At 33.3% G+C, this 15,907-nt stretch overlaps 1 protein-coding gene across 2 annotated transcripts in view; it reads left to right on the top strand.

Moving 5' to 3' along the window:
- SPAG16 (sperm associated antigen 16) overlaps positions 1-15,907 on the top strand; it is a 1,004,614-nt gene that overhangs the window by 24,945 nt on the left and 963,762 nt on the right. For both annotated transcript variants that reach the window (XM_032859869.1, XM_032859870.1), the window contains exon 6: positions 11,063-11,170. In XM_032859869.1, coding sequence (XP_032715760.1) covers positions 11,063-11,170 — 108 coding nt within the window. The remainder of the gene's footprint in view (positions 1-11,062; positions 11,171-15,907) is intronic.

Here is a 15,907-nt window from a genome sequence, read left to right as displayed (position 1 = left end):
TTTTTCAAAAAAAATGAACAAAACTGGCAAAGCTTTAACATTAAGAAAAAAAAAGATGACTCAAAAACCAAAATTAGAAATGGAAGGGAAAACAATACAACAGATAATCCACAGAAATACATAGTGTGGTAACAGATTGCTATGAACAATTATATGCTTACAAATCAGATAATTCAGGAAGAAAACCCCAGATAATTCCTAAAAATGCACAAATTATCATGATTGAATCATGAATCTTGGATTCAAGAAATAGGTAATCTTAGACAATAACAAGAATGAAAATTGAATTAGGAATCAAAAATCTCCCAGTACAGAAAAGTCCAAGACCACATGGTTTCATAGGTGAATTCTACCAAACATGAAAAAAAATGACAATCTTAATCAAAATCTTAAAAATAATGGAATAAAGGGAACACATTCTAAATCATTCCATAATGCCAGCAGTACTATCCTGATAACAAAGCAGGATAAAAACAATGTAAGAACAAAAAAGTCTGGTTTGTCCAATATAAATATTGCTACTCCAGCTTTCTTTTGACACCCATTTGCATGATAAATATTTCTCCACTTCCTCATTTTCAATCTGCAGGTTATCTTTAGGTACAAGAATATAGGGAAAAGTATTTATTTCCTCAAATGAGCTTTAATTCATGGCTCTGGATTGCTACCTTATTAATTTTTAAAATAATTTTTCATTTGAGTATAGTTGGCACACACATATAATTTTCATGTGCAACATAGTGATTCAACTTCTGTTATGCTATGCTCTCCGTAAATATGGCTATCATCTGTCACCATGCATCACTATTATAACGTCATTGACTGTGTTCCCTATATTGTGCCTTTTATTCCTATGACTTATTCATTCCATAACTCGAAGTCTGTATCTCCCACTTTCACCCATTTTGTCCATCCCCCCCACCTCTCTTGCCTCTGGCAACCATCAGTTTGTTCTCTGTAAGTCTTATTCTGATGTTTGTTACATTGTTTTGTTTTTTAGATTCTACATACGAGTGATGGCATATGGTGTTTGTCTTTCTCTGAGTGACTTATTTCACTTGGCGGAATACCCTTTAGGTCCATCCATGTTGTTCCAAAGGTTACCATCTCATCCTTTTTTATGGTGGTGTATTATTCCTGTGTGTGTGTGTGTGTGTGTGTGTGTGTGTGTGTGTGTGTGATCTTCCTTATCCGTTCATCTGTTCATGGACACTTAGGTTGCTTCCATTTATTGGCTATTGTAAATAATGCTGCAGTAAGCTAGAGGATGTATATCTTTTTGAATTAGTGTTTTCATTTTCTTTGGGTAAATACTCAGTGGTGGAATTAGTGGATCATATGGTATTTTAGTTTTTTATTTTTTGAGATTCCTCCATACCTTTTCCACAGTGGGTGCACCAATTTACATTTACCCCAATAGTGTATGAGGGTTGCTTTTTTCGACATCCTTGCCTACACTTGTTACTTCTTTTGTTTTTCATACTAGCATTCTGATAGGTGTAAGAGGATATCTCATCATGGTTTTGATTTGCATGTACTTGATGATTAGTGATGTAGAGCATCTTTTCACATGTCCATTTGTATGTCTTCTTGGAAAAATGTCTATTCAGGTTCTCTGCTTATTTTTAAATTGGTGTTGAGTTGTATAAGTTCTTCATATATTTGGATATTAACCCCTTACTGGATATATCATTTGCAAATATCATCTCCAATTCAGTAGATTGCCTTTTTGTTTGGTTGATGGTTTCCTTCACTGTGAAAAAGCTTTTTATTTAGATGGAGTTTTAATAGTTTTTTTTTTTTAAGATTTTATTTATTTGAGAGAGGGAGAGTGAACATGAGCAGAGAGGGGCAGAGGGAGAGGGAGAGAGAGAAGCAGACTCCATGCTGAGCTGGGAGCCTGACGCAAGGCTCCATCTCAGGACCACAAGATCATGACCCGGGCTGAAGGCAGATGCTTAACTGACTGAACCACCCAGGCAGCCCTCAATAGTTTATTCTGATATAGTCCCAATTCTAGGAAGAAAAGTAACATGGTAAAGAAGACAGAGATAAATGGGGTGCAGTTTTATATAGGGTGGTGAGAGAAATCCTGTCTGATATCTGAAGAAACTGAGGGAGGCCATGTATGAAGTTGGGAAAAGAGAATTCCAGGCAGAGGGGAAAAGAAGTACACAGAGCCTGTGGTGGGCACAGCTTGGCTTGTTAGGGGGCTAGTAAGGAGACCATAGTCATTGGAACCAGGAGATAAGTGGTAGAGCCCTATATGTTAGAACTTTGCTTTTTTTCCCCAAGTGGTATGTGAGGCCAATGGATAATTTTGAAGAAAAGCATAATGTGAGCTTGTTTTTGTTGGAAAATAGACTGGATGGAGGAACATGATAAAAATATGGAATACATTATATCCTGCATAACTTTCTTGTAGGTTGACTTAACTGGTTACAGCATAATAATAAAGTCAAACAAAATTTTATGGAATAGTTAGGTTCTTGAAAGGACAGTATCTGCTGTTGTCAAACTCAGCATTACTAATACCACATGAACTTTCATTGAGGACAAACATTGATACCAGGTCAGGTGTTGTGGAGAAAGCAACACAACTACTTGATTCTCTACCACTTATTAGCTATAATAATTTAATTACGATTTAGTTTCCTCATATGTAAGTCAGATGGTATTATTGGCCCTCAAGGGGAATCATTTTAAAGTGTTTAGCACAATGTCTGTCACATGGTGAGTGCTCAGTAAAGATTAAACCAGTATTCTATATTATAGCACCCTTTTTTCCTTTCATAACATTCACTAGTTATAATTACAGAAGTTTATATTTTATCTCCTTACTAATATTCTCTGTACTCCTGTGAACTTGATGAAGGCAATGATTGTGCTTGACTTACCTATCATAGAGTAATGAACATAACCATCTTTCTGCCATTCTTATTTCATCTCTACCCCCCAACCACACCCTACCCTAAATCCCCTTAGTGTAATATATTATTTTTTATAGTTCTTTTTTTGAGTTATAATTTACATAAATTAGGATGTATGAGACTTAGCTGCATAATTTTGACAAACAGGTAAAGTCTTGTCACTTTCATAGCCGTCTCAACGTAGAACATTTCTCTCTATCCAGAAATTTCCATGTCCCTTCTTGGACATCCCCGCCTCTGCAATCACAGAATGTATGTTTCTTTGTGTTTGACATTTTACATTCAGCATAAACTCTGTAAAATATATCTATGACTTTTGAATTTATCAGTAATTTATTCCTCTTTATTGTTTTGCAGTATTCTGTTATATAGTGTATGTCACATTTTGTTTATTCTTTTTCTATTGGATTGTTTGCAACTATGGTTCCTAATGAATAATTCTGCTATGAAGATTTATGTACAAGGCTTCTTGTGGAAATGTGTCTTCTTTATTTTGGTTAAAAACTTAGGAGTGGAATTACTGGACCAAAGTGTAAGTGTGTATTTTTAAGAAATTGACTTGTTCAGTTGGGTGGCTGCCTTGAGGTCAGGTCATGATCCCAAAGTCCTGGGATCAAGTCCCACATTGGGCTTCTTATTCAGTGGGGAGCCCACTTCTCCCTCTGCCTGCTGCTTCCCCTGCTTGTGCGTGCACTCTCTCTCTCTCTCTCTGACAAATAAATAAAATCTTAAAAAAAAAAAAAGTCGACAGTCCATTTTCCAATGGACAACCCATTTACTTGGGTCATTTTACATTCTCAGTAGCAGTCTATGAGCATTCTCATTATTCTACATTGTCTCCAACGTTGAGTGTTGTTAGTGTTTTTCATTTCAGCCATTTTACTAATTGTATAGTAGTTGTTGTGGTTTTGATATGCATTTTCTAATACCTAATGATATTGAACATATTTGTGTGTGTGTGTACTTATTGGCTTTTCATCTTTCTTACTTTCTGTGTAAGTCCTGCCCATTTTTGGTTGGATTGTTTGTCTTATTGTTGAGTTGTAAGAGTTCTTTACATATTATGGGTATATATCTTTTGTCAGAACATTGTGAATATTTTCTCCCAGCTATGGCTTCACTCTTCAATTTCTGTATAGTGTCTTTGGGTGAGCAGAAGTCTTATATTTTGAATAAATTTAATATAAAATAAAATAAATAAAATATAAAAAATTTAAATATTTTAATATTTCATAAAATATTAAAAATACAAAAAATAAATTTAATATAAAAATAAAAATTATTTATTTTTAATAGTATTGCTTTTGATATTTTGTCTGAAATACTGTTGCCTACTCCCAGGTCTTGGAGGTAGTCTCTGTTCTCTTCTAAAAACTTTATAGATTAAGAATTTTTATTTCAGCCTGTATCTATCATTCATTTTTGTATAATGTAGTAGCTAGAGATTAATTTTCTTTTCTAAAGGAATATAAAATTGTTCTAGCACCATTCTTAAGACATTTTATCCATCACTGAATTTTTTTGGAATTTTTATTGAAAATCATTTGATCCTATAATTGTGGGTCTATTTCTAGATTTTGTTCCATTAATTTGTTTGTTTGTCTGTATTTTAGTACCATACTCTTGATTACTGTAGCTTTAGGTAAGTTCTTGAAGTCAGGTCGCATTAGTCCTATAGCTTTGTTGTTCTTCAAAGATAGTTTGGCTATTCTGGGTCCTTTGTATTTCCATATAAATTTTAGAGTCATTTTTGTCAATTTCTGTAGATAAGTGTGAGTTTGAGATTGAGTTGAATTTGATTCATTGAATTCTTGATTGATTTGAGAAGAATGTGTGTGTGTATGTGTATGTGTACATGTATATTTACATATACATATATATTTTTAAGGATTGATATATTCATATTTTAGTCTCTTATCTCATGGTATATCCTTCCATTTGTTTAGATTATCCTTAATACTGTATACTTATGAAGGAGCTTGAAATTTATACCTTTGCATCTAATTATCTAATGTATATTTTGTTGTTATTTTGTGAGCTCCATATAATGGGAGTGTCTTGTGATCAACATAACTGCAGGGCATACCTCTGACAAGTAGGAGGGGCTTAAATGAATGTGCGCTATTAACATTTTGCCTTTTTAGTTAAGCTTTTCATAATTTTTAGAGTAATTAATTGATGATTTTGCCCTTTTTATACCATTCCCTTGGAGTAGATACATCATTTTCCCTTCATAATGGAATTTTTAACAACTTCTCGTAAAGTTAAGTTTTGCTTCATTTAGAGTATTGCTGTCCTTTGCTGGGCTTCTACATTAGAGAAATGCAGACTAGAAAAGTTTTATTGAGTGTACTGAAGGTTTGACAGAAAATAAAAATTGACCAAGATTGCTAATTAGAAGATTAAAATGTACCATTTGAAAAAGAATGAAAGACTTTTTTAATCTTCTGTCAGAAAATATGGACATAAAAAAGACTAAAATTAAAAAGCAATTAATATTGAGGAAAATTTAGGTGCTTTACTAAGTAGCCCTAACTTCACTTACAAAATTCAGTTCTATAGAAGGTCAAAGAGCATCCAGCTTTTCCAAAGACCCATTTAATTTAATGACTTTCAGAAACAAACACTGTGGAAATAAAGATAATAATGAGGCCTATAAAATTTTATGGTTTAGTGTTTAGGTAATTGCTTGTTAAATTAAGAAGGTATTTTTTTCTGAACATGGGTATATCTCTTTCTTCTTTGGTTAAGTATATAATGAAAGTTTTCCTCAAATATGATTGAACCCATTTTTGCTATCCAACCATTATTCCAATATTAATATTAGTGAGTTAAATGAATTCATTTATATCCAGTTGAAACAATTAAATAATTGGTAATTATGTAATACTGTTACCAGAAGTTACTTTGATTTATGTTTGTGCATGAGAAAAATACATGACAAAGATGGCCTACTTTGGTGCAAATAAATAAGAAAATTATTGTATGCTTCCTTTTGCCAAATTATAACAAAATAACCCAATAAACTATTATTAAGTGGTCACTTAAAATACTTAGTTAAAACTTTTCAGTTAGCAAAATTATTTTACTGGGGGCATTCATTTAAAAATAATTTTTAAGAGCCCACTATTAAATCACATTCATAATTTGAAACATGGAGATTTTGGGACAGTGCTTTTGTAATATAAAAACATGAGTATTTTAATGTTTTATACTTTAATTGTAGATTTTGGTATGTTGGTTTCCTGAAGCGAGAAAATTAGTCATTCTGCTGCCTCATTAAGAAAAATCATGTAAGAAGTATGTTCTTTCTGATTAACAAATCTAAATAGAATGTTCATCGAGTAAGTTTTACATCATTGTACTTAAATAGAATCTCTGGTGTCTTAGTAGATTTGTTTTTACATCACAAAGATGCTGTATTAATAAAATATTGTATAGTTTAAAATGTTAATTCTTATATGAATATTATAAATTTTACCTTTTAGTACAACTTTTGTTTTCTTTTTATTAAGTGGATGGGCAGCAGGAAGGTCATAACAGAAGCATCACCATGAAATGAATCTAAATTGTTTTACTGAGTAGACTTCATTTGTGCAAAGAGAAAGCAAGTCTTGAAAACAATTTAATGGTCAGAAAACTTTAAGGTCTAATACTTCAATCCATTCTTATGCTTTCTTTCCTGGGATAAGTACAAATAGGCCTGTAAAGGTGTATTTAAAAAGGGAGCTGATGCAGTGCTGCACATTTGTAGTTTTGCTTAAGATAATTTGCAACATTATTTTTCTAAGTATTTTTAAACCTAGTATGTATGGCTTTATATTTCAGATAAGAGAAATGGAACATTAACTCATTTATAAACTCATCAAGTTGTTGAAAGTAAGACCACTTTAGTAGACTCAAAATAGACGTTCATGAAAGTTTAAATTCTTTTATAAAGTTTTACAGTGTTACTAATAAACATGTATCCTGATATTTTTTGTCCATTAAAATATATTTATATAATGGCATGCCCCCTATTTTAGGTAAATAAATCAAGCTGTTAGAGAAATTTAGTATATCTTTTCTGCTATACTAAATAGTAATAGTGATGTGATGATAACAGTAACATTTATTGAATATTTTTATGTGCAAAAGGTATGTGAACCGTTTCTTGTACCTTGAAAGTTGTTTGCAAGGAGGTGAAGTTGAGGTTAGATGGTGGTAGTAGCCTATGGGGACTGTGACTTAATTGTTTAAATACTTGTGATAAAAACTACAACTTTTTTTTATTATTAGAATTGATTTTATAAACTTGGTATGTCATCATTTCCTGTCTGAAAGGACATCTATGTACATTTTCATCCTTAAAAGATTCAACTGAATGTCTGCTACTGAGACAAGTGTACTATATTAGTCTTTTTAATAATTAGGAAATACAACTAAATACATATATTCAGAATACACTCAAAAAATGGAATATTGAGTGTCGAAGAGTTAGGCTTTGTTCACATTTCCAAAGAAATATAACTTGGGCTTTCCTTTAAAAAAAAAAAAACAAAACACAAACTACAACATTGGCAGTAAAATAAAGAACATGTCAAGAAAAAGGTCGTGTTAAAAAATAGAGGAGTTTGAGGATTTGAGGAGAAGGGAAGAAAGAAACTTGGAAGAATAGATGGGACACTTTCATTATATGCCATATGGGACTTGATCTTGCAGTAACAAGTCTCACTGATCACAATATGCCCCATTAAGGGCCTGAAAACCTAAACTCATCCCACTGGCAGCCTTCCAGTCTCTGCTCCTCAGGGATTGCTTTGACATAGTTCTTCATGCAGAAATATATATTTTTTGCAGTTATTTTATGTAAATCTGTATTTTGAAATTCTGTAGTACAGAGAAGCAGATATTCCATTGTGACCTCTTACGAGATGTAAGCACCTGAATTCAGTGCACCCATTTTTCAGGACATGAGAGTCTCAGTGCAATAGCACTTTGTCAGTTAACTAAGACTGTTGTGTAACATTACAATTATATTTTACATTATTATATTGAAGCCAACTTATTGTGGAGGTAGATGAAACATTCCCATTAATTTTTTACCTACAGCCTAGGCTTTTGCTTTCTATCAGGGGTTTTCAGGTCTATCCAGTTGAAGAATGTTTCTGTATTACAACACTGATACTAAAGAACCTTTCTCATCAAGTTACCAATTATTCTACTGCTGTGATCTACAGGTGGCACATATTTCTCATATGTATTATAAGAATAAAATGTGTTTCCCAGAACATACATGCTTTCTTTTTCACAATTATCAGAACTAAGTAACAGTATATTGTCTTTTAACTATATATTCAAGCATTTTGTAAGTCTTTTCCTTTATTTGTAATTATTTTGAATTATCCTGTTTTAAATATGTATTTCAGTTTTATAAACAAATTCTTTTTGGAAGTAGATGGAGTATAAATTACTTTGGCCCATATATTTAATTTCCTTTTTCTTAAATGAAGTGTGAATGACTATTTTTGAAGCTATAGGTGGTGGCCAGTTCACCTCCCAACCCTACTATGTTGCTTAGAATTATAACAGAATCTTTGTTTTTTAAAAATTATCTTTAGAATCACTTAATACTGGATTTAAACTGATAATTACTTTTTTTTCATAAAAGAATAAGTAGTGTTTTTTTAAAAGATTTTTATTTATTTATTTGACAGACAGAGATCATAAGTAGGCAGAGAGGCAGGCAGAGAGAGAGAGAGGAGGAAGCAGGCTCCCCGCTGAGCAGAGAGTCCGATGCGGGGCTCGATCCCAGGACCCCAGGATCACGTCCCAAGCCGAAGGCAGAGGCTTTAACCCACTGAGTCACCCAGGTGGCCCTAAGGAGTGACTTTTAAAAAGTTTTTATTTACATTCCAGTCAGCTAACATACAGTGTAATATTAGTTTTCCTATGTACAATATAGTGATTCAACACTTCCATCCAACATCCAGTGCTCATCATGACAAATGCACTCCTTAATTTTCATCACATATTTAACCCATCCCCTCACCTATCTCTTGTCTGGTAGCTATCTGTTTGATCTCTATAGTTAAGAGTCTCTCTTTTTTTCCCTTTGCTCCTTTGTTTTATTTCTTAGATTCCACATATAAGTGAAATCATATGGTATTTTGTCTTTCTCTATTTCACTTAGCATAATCTCCAGCTCCACCCATGTTGTTGCAAATGGCAAGATTTCATTTTTTAGGGCTGAGTAGTATTCCATTGCATCTATATATCACATTGTCCATTACTGATGGACGTCCATCAATAATAAATGGATGTTTGGGCTATTTTCATAATTTGACTATTGTATATAATGCTACTCTAAACATCTTGGGGCATGTATCCCTTTGGGTTAGTGTTTTTGTATTCTTTGGGTAAATACCAAATAGTGCAATTGATGGATTATAGGATAGTTGTATTTTTAACTTTTTGAGGAACGTCCATATTGTTTTACAGAGTGGCTGCCACAGTTTGCATGCCCAATAGTAGTACAAGAGGGTTCCCCTTCCTCATATCCTTGCCAACACCTGTTGTTTCTTACGTTGTTGCATTAACCATTCTGATAGGTGTGAGGTGATATCTTCTTGCAGTTTTGATTCACGTTGCCCTGATGATCAGTGATGTTGAGAATCTTTTCAGGTGTCTATTGGCCATCTGTGTGTCTTCTTTGGAAAAATGTCTATTCATGTCTTCTGCCCATTTTTTAACTGGATTATTTGTTCCTTAAGTGTTGAGTTACATAAAGTTCTTTATATATTTTGGATACTAACCATTTATCAGGTATGTCATTTGCAGATATCTTCTCCCATTCTGTACATTGTCTTTTACTTTTGTTGATAGTTTCCTTCACTGTGCAGAAGCTTTTTATTTTGATGAAGTCCCAATAGTTTATTTTTGCTTTTGTTTCCCTTGCCTCAGGAGACCTACGTAGAAAAAACTTGCTATGGCTGATGTCAAACAGGTTACTACCTTTGTTCTCCTCTAGGAGTTTTATGGTTTTAGGTCTCATGTTTAGATCTTTCATCCATTTTGAATTTATTTTTGTGTATGGCGTAAAAAAGTGGTCCAATTTCATTCTTTTGCACATTGCTGTCCACTTTTCCCAACACTGTGTGTTAAAGAGACAGTATCTTTTTCATTGGATATTCTTTCCTGCTTTGTGGAAGATTAATTGACATATGTTATAGGTTCATTTCTGAAGTTTCTATTCTCTTTCATTGATCTATGTGTGTAGTTTTGTGCCAGTACCATAGTTTGGATTACAACAGCTTTTTAATGTAAGAAGTCCAAACTTGTGATCCTTCCAGCTTTGCTTTTCTTTTTCAAGGTTGTTGTCTTTTGTGGTTTCCTATAAGTTTTAGGATTGTTTGTTCTAACTGTGTGACAAATGCTATTGGTATTTTGATGGGAATTGCATTAAATGTGTGGATTGCTTTGGCAGACACTTTAACAATATTTGTTCTTCCAGTCCGTGAATACACGGGATGTCTTTCCATTTCTTTGTGTCATCTTCAATTTTTTTCATCAGTGTTTTATGGTTTTCAGAGTTCAGCTCTTTTACCTATTTGGTTAGGTTTATTCCTAGGTATCATGGTTTTAGTGCAATTGAAAATAATTGATTCCTTTATTTCTTTTTCTGCTGCTTCATTATTGGTGTATAGAAACTCAGTAGATTTCTGTATGTTGATTTTGTATCCTGGGACTTTACTGAAATCATCTGTTGGTTCTAGCAGTTTTTTGGTGGAGTCTTTGGGGTTTTTCATCTAGAATATCATGTCATCTGCAAATAGTGAAAGTTTGACTTCTTCCCTGCCGATTTGGATGCCTTTTATTTCTTTTTGTTTTCTGATTGCTCTGGCTAGGACTTCCAATAATACTATGTCAAATAAGAGTGGTGAGAGTGGACAACACTGTCTTGTTCCTGAACAGAGGAAAAGCTCTCAGTTTTCTCCCAATTTGGTTGATATTGCTGGTTTTTTTTCATATACGATCTTTATTATGTTGAGGTATGTTACTTTTAAACCTACTTTGTTAAGTTTGAATAAATGTTGTACTTTGTCAAATGCTTTTTTGGAATTAGTAGTGATTTTTAAAATTATTATTTTCAGCAAGGCCAGAGAAGATCTGCTGAAAACTCAAAAAGAGCGTGATTTTCACCGAATGCACCATAAGCGAATAGTCCAGGAAAAGAATAAATTAATTAATGACCTCAAAGGGTAAGCTGTTAATATTTGTTGGCATATTTATTAAAGAGTTATTTAATTCATGTTAAGTACACTTGGCTATGGCAGAAGGTTTGAGGTAAAATAATCATTCAACATTTATTGAGTGTTTACTATTTGCCAGACTATACTATGTGTGTAAAATACAAAGACAAGTTTAGGTCCTTGCTGTCAAGGTTCCCAGAGACTTCTAGGATGTGTGATGGGGAGGAGTTAAACTGAAATATTCTGCAGTGTTATTATGCCAACCAAGGATGGTCACTCTAACCAGAATGAGGTGTAAGAAGGTTCAGGAACCTATTTGTAGAGGAATTCTGAAGTATTAGTTAACAAATGGAGTGGGGAGAAGGGTGCTCTGGACAGACAGTACATACTGTGCAAAGGCACCAAGTCATGAAGGAATATGGCATATTCACCATATTGTATGCATAGCAAATAAAGAGCAAAAGCTGCTTGACAGGAGTGAGGTGGAGGGGGTGCATATACTGAATGACCTTGAATTTATGCAGAGGTTTTTAGAAATTATTTTAAAAATATTACTCAGTTTTATTTTCCCTCCTCTCTTCCTCTCCTACTTCCAAGATAAAGAAAGAAACTTCCTCTCCAAAATAAAACAGAAAACAAGAAAATAATTTATAATCCTTAATGGGAATTTTCTTGTATTTGTTCTAGAGCAATGCTATCCCATAGAACTTTCTGTGATGTTATAAATATTCTATATGTGTACTGTCTAATATAATAGCTCCTAATTCACATGTTCTATTAATCACAGTTCATGTGACTAGCACAACCATGGGATTAGATTTCTAATTTTATTTATTTATTTATTTATTTATTTAAGATTTTATTTATTTGATAGAAAGAGAGAGCACAAGTAGGGGGAATGGCAGGCAGAGGGAAAGGGAGAAGCAGGCTCCCTGCTAAGTGGAGAGCCCAACGTGGGGCTCGATTCCAAGACCCTGAGCGGAAGGCAGACACTTAACTGACTGTGCCACCCAGGCACCCTATTTCTAACTTTATTTAATTTTAATTAAGTTTAAATTTAAATACCACATTTAGCTATAGCTACTTTATGGGACAACACAATTTAGGGATGGTAATGACAGTTGTCTTTCGTAGGTGATTATGGTTATTGTGGCTCTTACGATTTCTAAATCATAGGCTGTCCCATGAAGCTTCAGAATCAATGTACTTAAACGTATTAAGTTGTAGAAACTAGAGTTTTTCTTACTTTTCTTAAATTAAGTGTCTGTAGGAATAAAACTCTATTTTAAGAGGGAAATTGCATTAACTTAAAAAAAGGACTTTGAAAGTGTTTATTCTTTGACTTTAACCAATTATTTTGGTCTAGTATTTTGGTTTGAAATTCTTGGTTCATAAAATTGTTCTTAGTCCAGAGAAATTCAGGAAAAAAATGTTCAAAATGATTCGTTCCCTTTTTAACTTAAATGGTAACTGAGAAGTAGTACAGTATAATGGAAAGAGCTTGGATTTGGTCTCAAGTAAACATTGGAAGCCTGGCTTCACCACTTACCTTTAGATGGCCATTGTGTTCTGTTTCTTATCTTTAACAATGTTGATGATATATTTTGGATCAGTATGTATACGTACATGATACAGTACATGGAATATAATAAATGGCAGGGTTTTTTTTTTGCATATACCATAACATGGAAAGTGTATGTTGAATATATACTACTTTATCTAGATTTCCCTTTTGCATTTTTATACAGGTCTTTTCAGAAGTATATATTGTATTTTGTTTTAAAAGTACATTCTTTAAATTTGGGAATTGTTCTACACTCAGGACAATATAGGGGCCTGTTGTTCCTACTGGTCATGCCGAAGTTCTTTAAAGGTAGCTAAACTTTTTCTTGTCCAAAGATAAATAATTGTTGTACCTTCATTAGGGTGAGCCACCCATTTACCCAGAGGAAAAGCCCAAAGGTATTTTAATAGTTTTTGTGTGTATGCACACACCCATAAAATAAGTGAGTTTGAATCACAGCACTTTCTTTCACTGAAAAGATCACAGGATTGACTCTATTCCCACTATCTGTGCTAATTCAAACAGGTTTCAGTACTTCAGTTTTTTGGGTATATGACCGTTTTAGAGCACATTTGTATCAAATTGTGGCACCCGAAATATGATAGTTCACTGTTCCTACTTGGATATTCTACTCTTTGGCAAATTGACTTTTTTTAGGTTTTTTTTTTTTTTTTCTTGAGTCTCTAGCCCATGTTTAAAAATATATCAGACCTCTTAAATTTCCTAATATGTTTAAAGGGAATACTAGTGTACTTGATTTCATGTAAAAATTCAGCATTTTCAGATTATACTTTTTGTAATCTTTAGAGGCCCTGATGAAAAAAATCCACATTACACTGTAATATAATTAACATTTGTGTATTCAACTAGCCTTTATTTCCATGTTTAAGCATTAAGAATAATGTCTCCATTTAACCATTTGGATGAATCACTAGTGTGTGTTTTCTAAGGACCTAAAACAAAATTTCAATAATATCAATAGGGTCACAAAGAAACTGGATATGGAATTAATCACCAGTGAACACTTTGTCTGATAGTTGTACAATTGCATAATAAATCAACTATAAGGAAGAGTGTTTTTCATTTCAGGCTAAATTAGAGTCTAAGTTCTCTATGTTAATATTTGACCCAAATATTTCAGTTGTATATCTATATTCCTTTCACTGTAAACCATAAAATGTCAGTCTTATTTTTTTTCTGTAAATTAGTTGATTTTTCCTATAGCTTTATAGTAGTTCTCATTTAACACGAGTGTCTTGTGAATTTACTTATTTTCAGAATTACCGATTTCAAAAGTTAGAACTTATAAGCAGATGAATTATGAGCTACTTATGGAATTTACAGAACAGACACACTCTTTCAGACTGACTAAACAGAAGTTTTTTGTTTAAGTTTTTACTTAAATTCTAGTTAGTTGACATTTGTGTAATATTGGTTCAGGAGTAGAATTTAGTGAATCATCACTTACATATAACACGCAGCACTCATCACAAGCATCGTCCTTAATATCCATCATCCATTTAGCCCAATTCCTTCCACCTCCCCTCCAGCAAATGTCCATTTGTTCTCTGTATAGTTAAGAGTCATTTATGATTTCCTTCCTCTCTCTTTTTGTTCCCCTTCCCCTATGTTCATCAGTTTTGTTTCTTAAATTCTACATATGAGTGAAGTCTTATGGTATTTGTCCTTCTCTGACTGACTTATTTTGCTTAACATAATACACTCCAGCTCCATCCACGTTGTTACAGATGTCAAAATTTCATTCTTTTTGATGGCTGAGCAATATTCTTCTGTGTGTGTGTGTGTGTGTGTGTACACACAACACATCTTCTTTATCCATTCACCAGTTGATAAACATTTTGGGCTCCTTCCATAATTTGCCTGTTGTTGATAGTGCTGCTATAAATATTAGGGTGCATGTGCCCCTTTGAAACAGTATTTTTTATCCTTGAGGTAAATACCTAGTAGTATAATTGCTAGGTCATAAGGTAGTTCTGTTTTTAACTTGAGGAGCTTCCATACTGTTTTCCAGAATGACTGTACCAGTATGCATCCCCACCAACAGTGTAAGAGTGTTTGTGTTTCTCTGCATCCTTGCCAACAGGTTGTTTTAAATGTTGTTTCCTTGTTATATCCTAGTGGTATTCTACATGATGCTAATTCTTGGGATAGAGGATTATCAAGTCATATCCCATGAATGAGTTAGATGCTAAAGTTAGTAAATACAGGAAAAGTTGTTCCATCAATAACAATCCTTTGGTTTGTCCACAAATTACAATACACATTGTTTTGTGTATAGAACTCTGTACCTGAATACCTGTTTACGAATATACAATATTCATGGAAGTGTGCAGCATATAGCAAAGAGTATAGAGTTAAGCACATTAAATGGAATGGGTAATAGAACTGTACATACTACTTACATTTTTATTTTATTACTCTCTCATGCTTTACTGAAAATGGTTGAATTTTAATACGCAATATATATATTAAATGTATATGTAACTTAACTTTAGTGCTTAGACTTTATTACTGTCAGCAATGAGGTTTAATAATAACTTATATTAAGATAAATATGACTTACAAACCAATGACTTTTATACTTCTATGAAAATATTTTGCAAAACAAGGACTCCTTTTATTTTTATAAAGATTGTATTCATTTATTTGAGAGAGAGCACATAAGTTGGGGGAGGAGCTGAAGGAGGAGGAGAAGGATAAGCAAACTCCCGGCTGAGCAGAGAGCCCGACTTGGAACTCCATCCCAGGATGCTGAGATCATAACTTGAGTTGAAGTCAGGCTTAACTGACTGAACCATCCAGATGCCCTCTTATTTTTTTTGATAGGAGGACATTTAAAATTATTTTGGGGCTCTTCTCCTTGCCACCTGTCAGAGTAACTGATATAGAACTAGCTTTCCAACTGGTAATAGATAAGCTCTTCAACTGTAATGAATTACAAAACTGAATGTAATTTTAGACAGCTGTTTTTTTCAGATGTTGGAAAATTGGCAGAGTTGGTCTGTGATGCCTAACAGAAGGGAACCCTTCAAAGCGAGTGGCATAATCACCTTAGATTTTGACCCAGAAGTACTTTTCAGACAATCGTATGACAAAGTAGAACTCAGAGCACAGTAGTCTTGATTAACTGATGAGGGATCTCATCAGGGCTGCCAAGGGAG

Source organism: Lontra canadensis, unplaced genomic scaffold (genome assembly GCF_010015895.1).
Source record: "Lontra canadensis isolate GAN:19392208 unplaced genomic scaffold, GSC_riverotter_1.0 scaffold18, whole genome shotgun sequence".
NCBI classification, from domain to species: Eukaryota; Metazoa; Chordata; class Mammalia; order Carnivora; family Mustelidae; genus Lontra; species Lontra canadensis.
The sequence above is the reverse complement of the archived record's forward strand: the minus strand, read 5'-3'. Positions and strand labels throughout refer to the sequence as shown.